Consider the following 14875-nt stretch of genomic DNA (forward strand, 5'->3'; position numbering starts at 1 on the left):
AATTAACCTTCACGGTTACACACAAATGCCTCCTGCCCCTGCTGCCTCTATCAGAGGCAGAAAGGGGAGAGCACCAGCTCCCATTTGCCCCACTGCCTCTGATACAGAGGCAGCACTGCAAGGCTGGGGCAGGTGGCTCCACAGGAGACGGTGGGCACGGGGAGCCGGCTGAAAAAGTTGGCTTCCCGTGCACACTTGCTCTTGCGGAGTCGCCTCTCCTCTGCGTGCCAACCCAGATGTACACCCGCACGCCGAGGGGAGACAATGAACCGGTCGCACACCAGTGTGATAGTCCGCACAGCTCGTGTCCCATCTTGGGACGGAGAGGCCGCCTCGGCTGGATGTCCCACACAGAGAAGGGGGCTCTGTCATCTCCTCCCTTCCCCTGACTGGAATATCCTCCGAGAGCCAGCCTGTTTGAGCGAGACTTGAGAACAAGAAAGAGGCAGCTCTGAGTCCGTAGAAGCATGTGAGAAACCAAGGGAGAGAACCCCCGCGGGAAGCAGCGGACACAGAACGGCTCCCACTCCGCACACGGAGCAGGAGCTCCCGCCCAGCCCCACGGCCGCTCTCCTGGGGCCCACAGGAACCCCAGAAGAGGCCTGGGCCTTCTCCCATTGCAGAGCAGCGGCTGCTGCATTTCATTAGCCCCCCTCAGCCTACAGACGAGAGCATCAGCCGAAGCTCAAACCTCGCTGCCTGGGAGGCGAAAAGGTTCGAAACTGGCAAGAGCTGTTTGGAGGCGAAGCTGCAGCTTGGTCCTGGCATGCAGGAGTCGGCCGGGCACGGAAGGCTCCAGACCACCGAGCACTGGCTCCCAAGGCAATCCGGGCTGGAGCACCGGGCATGCAGACAGCGTGTGGCTGGCTCACGGGGCTGGGAAGAGCGAGATTATTTCACTTCCAGGTCGCCGGCTCGATTTTAACCCACGCTAACAGCAATCTCCAGCGGCTGCTCCGTGTCCTACATAAATTGGGGGGCGGGGGGGGAGTTTCCGTTTCATTCCCGGCAGCAAGGTGTTGCCATCACCAAAGCTCATGAGCTGCACAATAGTTAGCAGCCTCAGCAAAGAGATCTAGGGGCAGGTCTTCACCGGATCGACTCGACGGGCAGCAATCGATCCAGCGAGGGTCACGATAAATCAACTGCCCCGCGCTTTGCGGCACGCCACCAAAACGAGGAGACCAAGCGGCGTCAACAGGAGAGCGGCAGCTGCCGACTTACCGGGGTGAAGGTACCACGGGGAGCGGACCGACGCCCGTGCTATTCGTGTCGCGCAAGCTGCGTAACTGTAGGTCGATGGTCGCGTAGACAAGGCCTACACCCGGAATTCCCCCTGCAGACTGAACTCTCTGCCCACAGCAGTGGAGTAGAACGGTAGGACAGCTCCCCGCTTTGCAAAGTCCTGGGGATGCAAGGAGGAATTCCACCTCCAGGGGTAGCAAGCCGACCTCCCAGCTGTACCTTTGAAAAACCATGGGAGTCCTGTGGTTTTTAAGGCAGCAAAGATTATTCCAGCCTAGCAGCAGCTAACACCCACCCTGCCCTCTCGGGGAGAAGGAAGTTAGCTGATAAGCCCTCACTGCCTGCCAATTCGTATTAAGCAGTTACAGGAAAGATTTGTTTTCTTCCACTCTGCAACTAAAGTCAGATCCCTTCGCTGCAGCAGCTGGGGCCATTCAAGCAGCCACTGGTCCCTTCCTCAGCCAGTGCCAGGGCTCCCCAGCTAGCAGAGAGCCCCAAAGGCAACACCGTGCAGCCAGCTCTCAGTCAGTCGCTAGCCCCTAAGGCCTGCTGCTGTGGTCCTCGTCACTGGGAGCCACGCGCAGCTGCAGCCAGGGGTGTGTCAGACAGCGCTGACAGGCAGTCACCTGGGGTAGAAGGGCCCTTCCCCCTTTGCAAACGCAGAGAACGAGATTCTGTGGAGGCTTGGCAGATCAAACCTTCCACTTGGCAGATTTTCCTGGACCAAACCCTGCTGGCTCCATTTGCACAGGCTGCCAGTTCCCCGATAAGGAAGGGAAGTGCAAGGTTGGGGCCGGGCCCTGGCAGAGGGCTCAGCCTGGATTTTAGGGCTTGTGCCATTTCACACAGCAACAGCGTTTTACAGACCCACGAGGTGACAAAGCTCCTTACCACACAGCTCGCCCTCCGGATAAACTCCGGCCTAACTTGGGAGCAGGGAGGCAGCAGCGCGCGAGCCAAGCAGCTGGGCAGCGGTGGATCTTGTGGGGTGACTGCTGTGTGGCTTGTGTTACTGTAAGTGCTGTGTTCGTTTCCCAATTAACAGAGCGTGGACAGGAGACTGGGCTGTCCTGTGGATCCACGGAGGGTGAGGGGGTGGGGCAGAGCTGTCAAACCGGCACTAGAGTCACACGTGAAACAGACGACCCATCAGTCTACTTAAATTAGCGGTGCGTTTTCCCAATCGAGGGAATCTCTTCCAATGGACTTGAATGTTCATACTGTGTCATCCCACCACTGTACTCCACAGCAGGGATCCCTGGGCTGCTGCCAAGGTAACCCCCTCAAAGGCCCAGCGAGGGAGGTGTTAGTTTGCATGGGACCCAGACAACAGAGGGACCCAGGGACCACAAATGGGAACCTCGCTGCCCCCTTCTTCTGTGTGAGCTGGAGCAAGTCACCGTCATCCGCAGACCCTCGGAGCCCTCGTACGTTAGATGGGGGTATCGATAACATTAACCCCCCCCTTTGAAAAAAGCAGGTGGCTCACGACTTGCTTAAGCTACTGAAAAGGAGACTAGCCAAAGCTCTGGAGTGCCGCACTGTACAGAGCCACCTGAGCCAGTCCTGAATGGCCGGGAGAATCGGCTACCCCCGCCCCCAACATCTTTAATTTCTCTCTTACTGGCAGCAGCAGCCGTGTGCCAAGGACACAGTCAGGAGAAGGGCGGGAGCTGGTATGAGCATCGGAGGGAAACCCTGGGCTTGCTGGCACGAAGGACTCCAGCATGGCCAAGATGACACCCCAAGTGACAAAGTGTCTTGGCCCAGAAGGAAGAGCAGGCAAGAGGCTCAGGAGCCTCCCTGCACCCACCGCCTCGCAGGTCAGACAGCCAGCTGCAAGAGAAGGGAGGAGCTATCACCCCAGCCCATCCTACCCTCTCTGCCCCACAACCCAAGCACTAGAGCGTACCTCTCCCCTTCTGCACCAGAGCTCAATCTCTTGTTACCGGCACAGGAACTGAATCCCCATTTGTAACCACGCTCCTCTCCACCCACCCACACAGCCTCCAGGGCGGGCGTCACAGCACGTAGCGAACGCTGCAGCACGAACATTTGGCAACTTCTTTTTTTAGGTGCCTGCCAGCCACATCTTTACAAGTGCCCCAGCACCGGCCTCCCAGACGGAACATCTAAAGAACTCCAGCAGCATGCGCTGACCACTAGACAAAGAAGCCAATTTCAAAACTCTTCCCCTAACCCTAAGCCCATCAGAGGAGAGAACAGAAGCCAAAATAGTAATTGCGCGAAAGTCACATTCTTGTCTTCTCTCAGCCCTGTCATGTGACAAGGACAGGGCCAACAAGATTAGGGATGTGAACTGGTAACCAGTTAACTGGTTACTGAGTGACGCTTACGAGTAACCAGTTAATCAGCAGCCCCGTGAGGCCCGGAGCTGCTCCAGCCAGACCAGGTTGGAATGACCCTCTGCTCATGGAACCCCGCTTGATCCGTTAAACGTAACATTTAACCAGTTAACCCAGGGGCGGGGAAACTTTTTTGGGTTGGGGGCCGCTGACCTACAGACAAATCAGTCGGGGGCCGCACACAAATGAGAAGCTAAAACAAAACCAAAAAAGTAGCGATTTTTCGAAAAAACATCACCTGCGTCCTTTCGAAAGTAAATCGAAAGGCAGCGGCAGTTTTTTCGATGGCAGTAAACCTCACTTTACGAGGAATAACACCGTTTTTCAAAAGCACTCTTTCGAAAAACGGCGCTATTGAATGCAAACTGCGCTCTCTCGAAAGAGCGCGGCTAGACTCTCTTTCGTAAAAGCGGCTCACTTTTTCGAAAAATCTGCTTGTAGTCTAGACGCGCTCTTTCGAAAGAGGCTTGTAGTCTAGATGTAGCCCCAGTGAGTAGGGAAGGCAATATTTCCCCTGGATTGGGTCTCCGCCTTTACAGCTGCTGAATGAACAGAATCAAAGATCTCTGTCAAACCTGCTGGAGGTCGACATCAGCCTGGGATGAAACCCTCTGATTTCAGAGGAGATTCTCCCCTGGGGCAGTGGTGGGTTTCAGATCCACACTAATGATTAGGAATGAATCTCCCACATACCCCAAACTGGGGCACAGCGAGGGAACCTGGTTATGGACGCTCGCCACAACTGAGCTCCCCCTTCTTTGGGTCCTGGGGCATTTGTGCCAGGTGGGAGCGGACCAAAGGGGCGTTTCTCATTATCAGTCCGAAGCACTGTACCTATAGCGTAGCCCAAGAGCTCAGGGCAAAACCGATTCACCACATGACCCAAACACAAAGAGTTCTACCAAAGTGACCTCACAGGGGTGCCACGTCGGGGCTGACAACGTGCATTCGGTCACTTTTGATAAACGGACAGAGAAACCTACCCGGCACCTTCAGTCTGACCAAACAGACTTGTCACTAGGGATGTAAAACCCACCCACTGTAGTTAACTGGTTAAATGATTTGGTTAACCAGTTAACCACCGGCTGCGGGTGGCTGGGGTTGCTCCTTCCCCATCTGCTGCCACTACAGGCAGCAGGGGGCTGTTCTTTCCACACCGACCGCTGCCTCGGGCGTCTGGGGACTGCCTTGGCCTTGCCACAATGCAGGTGAGAGAAGACTGTTCCGTGCCTGCCACCCGCTGGGCTGCCGAGGGGAGAACGCTCCGGTTGACCGGTAAGCATGCCGGCAAGGCGTATGCTTTCCCGGTTAACACTGAACATCCGTCCTTGCCACTTCCTCTCAACTTCCTGCAGGTAAACATCGCGGAGATGAAAGGGCCTGCCTTAGACAAGATGAGCATCCTAAGAAAATGTTTTCCTTGCTGACTCAGGCCTCCAGCTTGTCCCCCTTTCACCCACAGTCTGCCACCTTGGCTTGATTCATAATGTTTTTTCCGCTCCTACAAAACACTCAGCGCTTATGCCCAACGCACTCCGCAAACATTACATCTGCGCAACCCCCCTTGGAGGAAGGCATTTTACAAATGGGGAAACTGAGGCAGACAGGGTCACTCAAAAGTAGTATCAGAAGCAGAACTAAATCTGGGGAGTTCCTGGTTGCTAGTCCCATGCAGCCTGGAAGAAAGACACGACAGGCTGAACCTCTCTGGTCCGAAAACATCCATGGTACGGCATGATATGAATCAGCCAGATGTCCACGGATCGTGGGTGTGGCCAAGTTCCCCACAGTCCCACAAAGTTTGGATGCAGCCACCAGTCCCATGTGCTGTTCTTTAGCTCTACTTTGCCCCTTGACATCTTCTGAGAGCCCAGTCAGCAATGGAAATGTTAGTAATGCAGCTAGACAAGACTGATGCCGAATCACGTGAGGTCAGTCAGGTCCCAAGGGTGCCAGATAGAGAAGCTGAATAAAGCATTACACTGTAGGAATGAGCTAGGTTTAGTCCTTGAAAATATTGCCTCCCCGAAGGAAATTCTCCCACGTAGCGCATAAATGCTTAGTCCAAAGCCTCACTTGGCTACGCTTCACTGATTCACGCCAGTGACATTTTAAAAAAATGTGGGTTTCACACAAGTTATCCTTCCTTTCCCACAATATTTTAACCTACTTATTTGTTCGTGCCAGCAGCTAGATTTTGCCCAGACATTCAAGGCGCCATGACCTCTGCCCTGAGGTGCTCTCAATTTGAGGAAAGATACGTGAATAGACAGAAGACAGGAGAAGGGCAGTTAGCTTATGAAGTGCCAACAGTATGATTAGCAATATATTCTAAGGATGCTAAGTATCGAGTAATTCACTAATCGAGTAGTCAATGAATTTTTGCATCGACTATTCGATTAGTTGACAGGGTGGCGCTGCCCCTTTGAAACAACGCCATGGCATTTCAAAGGGGCAGCGCCACACGGAGCCTGGGGTCAGCTGTGCGGCGCTGCTCCTTTAAAACGCTGACATGGCATTTCAAAGCAGCAGCGCCACAGAGCCCGGGACTCTCGGCTCCATGTGGCACTGCTGCTTTGAAGTACCCCCCTCTTTTCCCTTCCCTTGCTGGGGTGGGGGGAGGGAAGTGACTAGTCGACTATCTTGTTGACTATCCAATCAGCATTTGCTTATCACAGTGTTTCCCAACCAGGGTTCCCGCAGACCATCGTCAGGGGTTCCGTGAGAAATCGTGGAATAAATACATTTAAAAAAAAATTCTTACAATGTAAGCTGACATATATAACAGCTCTTTACAAATAAATTTTCTTGACAATAATTTAGCAGTAATTGAATTGTGCTCCCCGCTGTCAACTTTTTCTGGCCAAGCAAACGTTTTCATGGGTAGGGGTTCCTCGGGATATGAAAAATTGTTTTAGGGGTTCCTCCATGGAAAAAAGGTTAAAATTAAAAAAAAAAATTAATTAAAATTAATGGAGATTGCCTGTCTCCTAGAACTGGAAGGGACCTTGGTCATCAAGTTCCCTGCCTTCACAGCAGGACCAAGTACCATGCTCCCCGACAAATTTTTTTTTGCCATTTGCCTCCGCAAGAATTGAACTCTCAACCCTGGGTTTAGCAGGCCAATGCTCAAACCACTAAGCTATCCCTCTTCCCATAATCACTAGTTTATCAGATAGTTGACTAGTCTTTAACATCCCTCATATATTCCCCACATGCTGACATTTTCAGTGATTACACATTTACTTGATTAAACATATTCTAACCACCCTAATCTGTATCCATCTGATCTTATCTTAGATTTGAAACTCTTGAGCGCAGGAACCATTTTTGTTGTGTGTTTGTACAGCGCCTAACACAACCGAGTCCTGATCCACAAGCAGGGCTCCTAGACAATGCCACCTGTAAGCTGTGCAGAGATTCCAGTGCTCACAGGTAGGTTCCCTCCTCCCCCACTGGTGCAGCACTTTCGCACATGCCTTGGTGCCGATAAAAATTTATTCCACACACGGATGGAAAAAAATTAGGGGCAACATTGCTCCTAGGTATTATAATAATACAAGAATAATACAGCCAAGTCACAAGTATGGACTATGTAGAAGAAAACGACATTGTTCAAGTTAACTTAAAAGTGGGCAGCGCTTCTCCAAATTGCCATGGTCCAAGTGCTAGTCCCAGTTCAGTTTCTGCTAAGAATGACGGGGTAGCACGTTCGCACATTCTGAGGGCAGCACAAGGGACAGGAAAGCATCTTGTGTCGTTATCCTGAGACCCTCTGACTGACTCCGGAGTAGGGTTGATAAATTCACAGTGCATCAGCTGGCCAGAGGGAAGTGAAGCAAATGCGAAGCGTAGGGGACAGTGTGGGAAGGAGAAAGAACAGGATAAAAATGGATGCACATTCAAGATCCCAGGTGGAACACCGAGCTCACGTCTTGTCCCCGCCCACTGCCTTCTTCTACTAAGAACAAATGGGGATAAAAGAACCAAAAAAAAAAAAAGGAATTAATATGCATTTTAACAGCTGGCTTCTGAGCCCAGGGACCTAGCTGTATATTAAAAGGATCTCAAAATGCTGACACCATATGTTACAAGATTCATGTTTTATAGACTCTAGAATGAACATTCATTATTCATCGCATACAAATTACAAACAAAACAAAAAAACAACCCCAAACCTCTGTCCGCACCAATGGCATTGCTACGTAAAAGTGATCAGAAAAAAAACCCTGCTAATTTATTAGCCATAATGCAACATTTACAGATGGCATCACACCTTTCACAGCAGTCATGTCATTGTAGTGTAGACTCAATAACAACAATAAGTTTGAAAAAAAGAATGTGAGAGAAAAATTCATACATACAGAAATAAAGTTAATTAACAGATTTGTATCCTCAGAAAAACTAGCTTTCCAGGCACTGGCACATGCTACATATTGCAGAGTAATTTGGGAGCACAGAATCTCTCATTTAGCCATTCAGAGTGTGGACAGAGTCCCAAATTCATTCCAACCAAAAGTCTGTTTTCAAATAGAATTGTTTTAACTATTAACTCATTACATGAACTTGTCAAAGCCAGAATTTTACCAATTGTTTGGTGCCTGGTAGGCACCTGAGATTGTTCCTAGGCATCTTCATTGCTTACGCTGAAGAAAAAAGAACCACCCATATATAAGAGAAAGAAGCAGACAAGGAAACGATCACGTATAAAATGAACACTTGGTAATGGGACAGAAGGACTGGCAAGTATTCAGAAAGCTTCGGGACAGGTCTCAGGAAGTGGAGGACAGGAAGATAGACGCAGCAGGATTAAGAGAACCACAAAAAGAATCTAGGGGGGATTTAAGAAGCAAACACATGACAAACCCAAGACACATGCATTAGCCCCGGAGCTATCCTTGTGCTCCTTAAGGGCCAAAGGAAGACAGAAGCGAGAGCATGTGGACCAGGCTTATGGAGGAAACACGTTCACAAAGGGCCTGCAAGTAAGATCCTCAGTGTGGAAAATACTATTTTGTTGTGCAACCACTAGTGTCCCCCCCAGATGCAACCCCCCCCCCGCTCCAGGATACAGCTCCCCCATCTCCCCTCCAGGATACACCCCCCGCTCCAGGATACATCCTCCCACCTCCAAGATACCAGTCCGGATGCAGGATGCAGGATGCACCCCCCCTTGCAGGATGCAGGATGCAACCCCCTTGCAGGATGCAGCCCCCCACCCCCGTGCAATTCCCCCCAGGTATACCCTCCCCCGGGGGGGCAGCCTCACCCCCGCGCTGGGTTGCTGGGCTCCCAGCCCGGCCCTAGGCACCGGGACCAGCCGCTCCCTCCTGCCGCCGCGATCAGCAACGTGAGGCCGGGCTGGGGGAGGGGGCATGCCCCGCCCCCTGCCCTAGCCCCGCCCCTCCGGAGCCGGCCCGACTCGATGGGGCGTGCTGCGCGTGCGCGTCGCGCTCCCTGCCCCGCCGGGATCCACGGGGGGGCCTCGTTCCCGCCCCCCCAGCGCCCTCGTTCCTGTCCTGGTGCGCCCAGGCATAATAGGGGTGCAGCAGCCCCCAGTGCCCTTTGTTCCAGACCTCGTGTGCCCAGGGACCCCAGCGCCCCGCATCCCCCAGCCCCCATGCACCCTCCAGCACCCCGCATCCCCCAGCCCCCATGCACCCCCCCAGCGCCCCGCATCTCTCAGCCCCCATGCACCCTCCAGCACCCCGCATCCCCCAGCCCCCATGCACCCCCCCAGCGCCCCGCATCTCTCAGCCCCCATGCACCCTCCAGCCCCCCGCATCCCCCAGCCCCCATGCACCCCCCCAGCGCCCCGCATCTCTCAGCCCCCATGCACCCTCCAGCCCCCCGCATCCCCCAGCCCCCATGCACCCTCCCAGCGCCCCGCATCTCTCAGCCCCCATGCACCCTCCAGCACCCCGCATCCCCCAGCCCCCATGCACCCCCCCAGCGCCCCGCATCTCTCAGCCCCCATGCACCCTCCAGCACCCCGCATCCCCCAGCCCCCATGCACCCTCCCAGCGCCCCACATCTCTCAGCCCCCATGCACAGTCCAGCACCCCGCACCCCCCAGCCCCCATGCACCTCCAGGCCCCAGTGCACCCCCCAGCGCCCCGCATCCCCCAGCCCCCATGTACCCCCCAGCACCCCGCATCCCCCAGCCCCCATGCACCCCCCCAGCGCCCCACATCTCTCAGCCCCCATGCACCCTCCAGCACCCCGCATCCCCCAGCCCCCATGCACCCCCCCAGCGCCCCGCATCTCTCAGCCCCCATGCACCCTCCAGCACCCCGCATCCCCCAGCCCCCATGCACCCTCCCAGCGCCCCACATCTCTCAGCCCCCATGCACAGTCCAGCACCCCGCACCCCCCAGCCCCCATGCACCTCCAGGCCCCAGTGCACCCCCCAGCACCCCGCATCCCCCAGCCTCCATGTACCCCCCAGCACCCCGCATCCCCCAGCCCCCATGCACCCTCCAGCACCCCGCATCCCCCAGCCCCCATGCACCCCCCCAGCGCCCCACATCTCTCAGCCCCCATGCACCCTCCAGCACCCCGCATCCCCCAGCCCCCATGCACCCTCCAGCACCCCGCATCCCCCAGCCCCCATGCACCCCCCCCAGCGCCCCGCATCTCTCAGCCCCCATGCACCCTCCAGCACCCCGCATCCCCCAGCCCCCATGCACCTCCAGGCCCCAGTGCACCCCCCAGCGCCCCGCATCCCCCAGCCCCCATGTACCCCCCAGCACCCCGCATTCCCCAGCCTCCATGCACACTCCAGAGCCCTGCATCCCCCAGCCCCCATGCACCCCCCAGCACCCAGCATCCCCCAGCCCCCATGCACCCTCCAGAACCCCGCATCTCCCAGCCCCCAGCGCTCTGCATCCCCCAGCCTCCATGCACCCCCCAGTGACCCGCATCCCCAGCCCCCAACCCTCCAGCACTCTGCATCTCCCAGCCCCCCCGCATCTCCCAGCCCTCATGCACCCCCAAACCCCGGTGCACCCCCCAGCACCCCAAGCCCCAGTGCACCCCCAAGCCCCACATTCCCCAGCCCCGATGAACCCTCCAGAACCTCGCATTCCCCAGCCACCATGCACCTCCCAGCATCCCGCTGCCCCCATGCACCCCCCATGCACCCCACATTCCAGCCAGGAATGTGACCAGTTATCCAGTAAGCATCACCCTGACTGGTTATGGTTAACTGGCAGGGGCTGGAGTGGCACATACACCCATGTCTCTGGTTAACTGGTTAACATGTTTAATAGGTTAACTGATTCAACGGGATTTTATATCCCTCGTTCCAGTCCTCCTGCACCCTCTCAACATCCTTTGTTCCAGCTCTTGTGTGCCCAGGCACCCCCAGCAATCCTCCTTCCAGACTTTGGGTGCCCTGCCTGTCCCAGGGACCAGGCCCCACGCCAGCCACCCAAGGAAAGGGGCACCCCAGGCACAAGAAGCCTCATCACTGGGCAGATCCCCAGCTCCCAGCATGAGGTCCCCACCTGGCTTTCTGCATGCTCCCGACCAGCGAGTCCCCTTTAACACTGCTGGCAGAGAGGAACCATATATGGGGGACAAGGTTTTATCGTCAACTGGAACCGTTCTTGCTGTGTGTGCTGAGAGCCATTGAACCACACTGTAACCCTCCAAATAATGGAAAGCCCTTCAAGTCAGGGGGTGCAGGAGCAGCCCCAAACTCCTAGTTCAGGGTGGGGAACCTTTTTTGGGCTACTGACCCACAGAAAAATCAGTCATGGGCTGCACTCAAGTGAGAACCAAAAAACCCCAAATCCCCAACCCTCACTGGCGTGGCCCCTGACTGAGAAGAAAGACACTCCCCCCATTCCTCTTACACACCAGAGCTGGGGGGGCGGGCAACCAGGCTAGTAGGTTTTGTGTGTGCCAGCCCCACAGTGGCATGGCGGGGGATGGAGCAGCAGCGCAGGCACCCCAATCCTGGGGGGGCAGCCCTGAGCTTTGGGGGCTGCATCCGGCCCCTGGGCCTGAGGTTCCCCAGCCTCGACTTAGTTCCAGCACCTAGGAATGCAGGGACAACTTTTCGCACAGGCCACTCAGTCCCAGGGATGTCCATCCACATAGTTTGGGTGGGGGGGAATTCTGGTCCCTTCCTTTCTTGGCATAGACCCTGCTACAGCCCTCATTCTTCCCTCCTGCAAGGTCCCTGGGTCCCCTTTGATCCAGGAGTCTCTCCTCTCTCTTATCTACAAAGTGCAGGAGCTGGTGCCATCAAGAGTCAAGTTTACAGCAGACTTCCCTGAGCTCCATTGTACAGGAGCAGAGCCTGTCCTGCCCCAGGTCACACTGGCCTGGCTGTGCCTTCCTGTGTACACACGAGTGGCTGGGTGAGATTTCAGTGGTGTGGCAGTTAGCAGCTGGAGCAGGATGGCTGTCAGCAGCCGGAGGTATCACCTCTTAAAGCAGCCGGGATGTGGCCTGAGCAATTAATAAGCAGATCATGTTCTATGCTGTAACTTTGGGCCAGTGCAAAAACCTGCAGGTCATTTGTCACCCCCCCCCCCGACTTTTCCCTAATGGGCACTGCTGCTCAGTCATGCTCTGCAGTGGTCATGTCAGTGAGAGCATTCAGTGGAGGGGGGTGGAAAGGGGGGAAGAAGTTTCCCAGGGAAGAGTGAGCAGAAGGAGGAAGCAAAATTAAGCTGAATAAATTGCCCAGGGAGGTTGTGGAATCCCCATCTGTGAAGATATTGAAGAGCAGGTTAGATAAATGTCTATCAGGGATGGTCTAGACAATACTGGGTCCTGCCATGAGGGCGGGGGGCTGGACTTGATGACCTCTCGAGGTCCCTTCCAGTCCCAGTGTTCTATGATTCTATAAGCGTAGGTCTCCACTGCATGACTATTTCGGGACACTGGAGGTAACTCAAAATAGCTACCCTGTGTCTACACAAGCCACCCCTTATTTCAAAATATTTTTCGAAATAACGGGCACGCTATTTTGCCATCCTGGTAAACCTCATTGCACGAGGGATACGGAATGGCTCGGAGTAGCGCGTTATTTCGAAATTTGGCGTTGTGCAGATAAACCAACTTTCAAAATAGCCTATTTCAAAATAGATTTGAAATAAGATAGCAATTTGCATAGTGCAATTTGCATTTCTTATTGCGAGTTTAGGGTGGTGTGGAGACGCATCCTAAGTCACAATTTGATGCGGCTGGGATCCACCCCCCACAATCGCTCCCCATCCCCATCCCCCACCATCACCCCCATCCGCGGGATCCAGCCTCCATCATCGCTGTCTCTGGTCCCGGTGCCATGGCGGGGGGAGGGGTGGGCTGAGGACACCCTTCCCTTGCTCTGCTCTGCTGCGCTGGCCTCCCCCGCCAGGGGAAGGGATGGTTCAGTCCGGTGTCCCCCTCTCCTTCCCCCCGTGGTACTTGCCGGATCCCGGATGTTGACGGCGTTGCCTGGTAACGGGAAGATGGAGCCGGTGGAGCCGGACAGCGGGTGAGCGAGGGCGCGCGCCCCAACCGGCCCCCAGGGGGAGGACACGTGATAGCCCCGCCCCTCCCCATTTCCCCTCCCCCCCCTTCCTGCCAGCCCCCCATCCTCCCCCTCCCAGCTCCACCCCCACCCCCTCCTTTCCTGCCAGCCCCCCATCCTCCCCCCTCCCCGCTCCCACCCCTCCCCCTCCCCTTCCTGCCACCCCCACCTCCCCCTCCCAGCCCTACCCCCACCCCCTTTCCTGCCAGCCCCCCATCCTCCCCCCTCCCCGCTCCCACCCCTCCCCCACCCCTCCTGCCAGCCCCCCATCCTCCCCCTCCCCGCTCCCACCCCTCCCCCTCCCCTCCTGCCAGGCCCCCCATCCTCCCCCCTCCCCCTCCCTTCCTGCCAGCCCCCCATCCTCCCCCCTCCCCGCTCCCACCCCTCCCCCTCCCCTCCTGCCAGCCCCCCATCCTCCCCCCTCCCCGCTCCCACCCCCTCCCCCTCCCCTCCTGCCAGCCCCCCCATCCTCCCCCCTCCCCCTCCCTTCCTGCCAGCCCCCATCCTCCCCCTCCCAGCTCCCAACCCCTCCCCCTCCCCTCCTGCCAGCCCCCATCTTCCCCCCTCCCCCTCCCTTCCTGCCAGCCCCCCATCCTCCCCCCTCCCCGCTCCCACCCCACCCCCTCCCTTCCTGCCAGCCCCCCATCCTCACCCGTCCTTCCTCCCAGTCCCCTTCCTTCCTTAGCCCCTCATCATCCTCTCCCCGACCTTCCTTCTAAACCCCTTCCTCTCAGCCCCTCCTCACCCCCACCCCCAACCTTCCTCCTTCCAGCCCCTCATCCCAGATCTGCTGCCTCCTCAGCCCCATTATCCCCTCCCCTCCTTCCCACATCCTTGCCCACAGCCCATTTCCCATAACCCCCAGGTCCTCCACCTGTCTCATTCTCACCCTCCGAGCCCCCACCTCCCTCCCCATTGCACAAACCCCAGAGCCCTTCATCCTCCTCCCTTCACCTCATGCTCTTATCATCCTCACCCCAGACTCCTCCAGCTCCCATTCCTCCAACCTCTCTGCCCCACTCTCCCCCATCATCCTCACCCCCCAGAGCCTTTCATCTTCCTCCCCCTCTCTAGCCCCCCCATGTCAGATCTCCCCATCTCTGTCTCCAGTGCCCTAGGCCTTCCCTTAAAAGCCATTTCCCCCCAGCTCCAGTTCAGTGGGACGGGGCAGGGGTGCAGCAGTTGCGCTTCCTCTTTGAAATGTACAAGAGCACCAGCAGGGATTCTTGTGCATTTCAAAGATTGAAATACAACGTGGAGCCCAGGGCCCGTGGGGAGTTCCTTGCTGACCCAGGGCTCCACACAGTGCTTCTGCTTTGAAATGTACAAGAGCCCCATCTGGGACTCTTGTACATTTCAAAGTTGGAATGCCATGTGGAGCCGGGGGGCAAGGGGAGACTCCCATTCTGTATGTGTGAAATGGATTGTCCCTTCCTAAGTGGAGCACTTTGCATTTGTCCTTATTAAACTTCATCCTATTTACCTCAACCCATTTCTCCAGTTTGTCCAGATCATTTTGAATGATGACCCTGTCCTCCAAAGCACTTGCAACCCCTCCCAGCTTGGTGGTATCTTCAAACTCTCTATGCCAATATCTAAATCATTGATGAAGATATTGAACAGAACCAGTCTCAGAACAGACCACTGTAGAACCCCACTTGTTCTGCCCTTCCAGCAGGATTATGAACCATTAATAACTACTCTCTGAGTACAGTTATCCAGCCAGTTATGCACC

The 14875-nt window shown here is 56.1% G+C and overlaps 2 protein-coding genes across 10 annotated transcripts in view; one reads left to right on the forward strand and one right to left on the reverse strand.

Moving 5' to 3' along the window:
- Positions 1-14875, reverse strand: part of TBC1D16 (TBC1 domain family member 16) — a 54080-nt gene that overhangs the window by 36899 nt on the left and 2306 nt on the right. For 2 of the 5 annotated variants that reach the window (XM_075904124.2, XM_075904120.2), the window contains exon 1: positions 8881-8989. The exons of 1 other annotated variant lie outside the window; for it this stretch is intronic. The gene's annotated coding sequence lies outside the window, so the exon portion shown is untranslated. Of the gene's footprint in view, positions 1-1224; positions 1614-8880; positions 8990-14875 lie in introns of those variants that run through there. 2 more of the 5 variants (XM_075904121.2, XM_075904122.2) reach the window with 2 other exon arrangements.
- Positions 13017-14875, forward strand: part of CCDC40 (coiled-coil domain 40 molecular ruler complex subunit) — a 28717-nt gene continuing 26858 nt past the window's right edge. For 2 of the 5 annotated variants that reach the window (XM_075904103.2, XM_075904108.2), the window contains exon 1: positions 13020-13104. In XM_075904103.2, the coding sequence (XP_075760218.2) occupies positions 13049-13104 (56 nt within the window). In that variant the 5' untranslated portion in view covers positions 13020-13048. Of the gene's footprint in view, positions 13105-14875 lie in introns of all 5 variants that reach the window. The other 3 variants (XM_075904105.2, XM_075904107.2, XM_075904104.2) reach the window with 3 other exon arrangements.

Source organism: Pelodiscus sinensis, chromosome 20 (genome assembly GCF_052426305.1).
Source record: "Pelodiscus sinensis isolate ZL-2025 chromosome 20, ASM5242630v1, whole genome shotgun sequence".
NCBI classification, from domain to species: Eukaryota; Metazoa; Chordata; order Testudines; family Trionychidae; genus Pelodiscus; species Pelodiscus sinensis.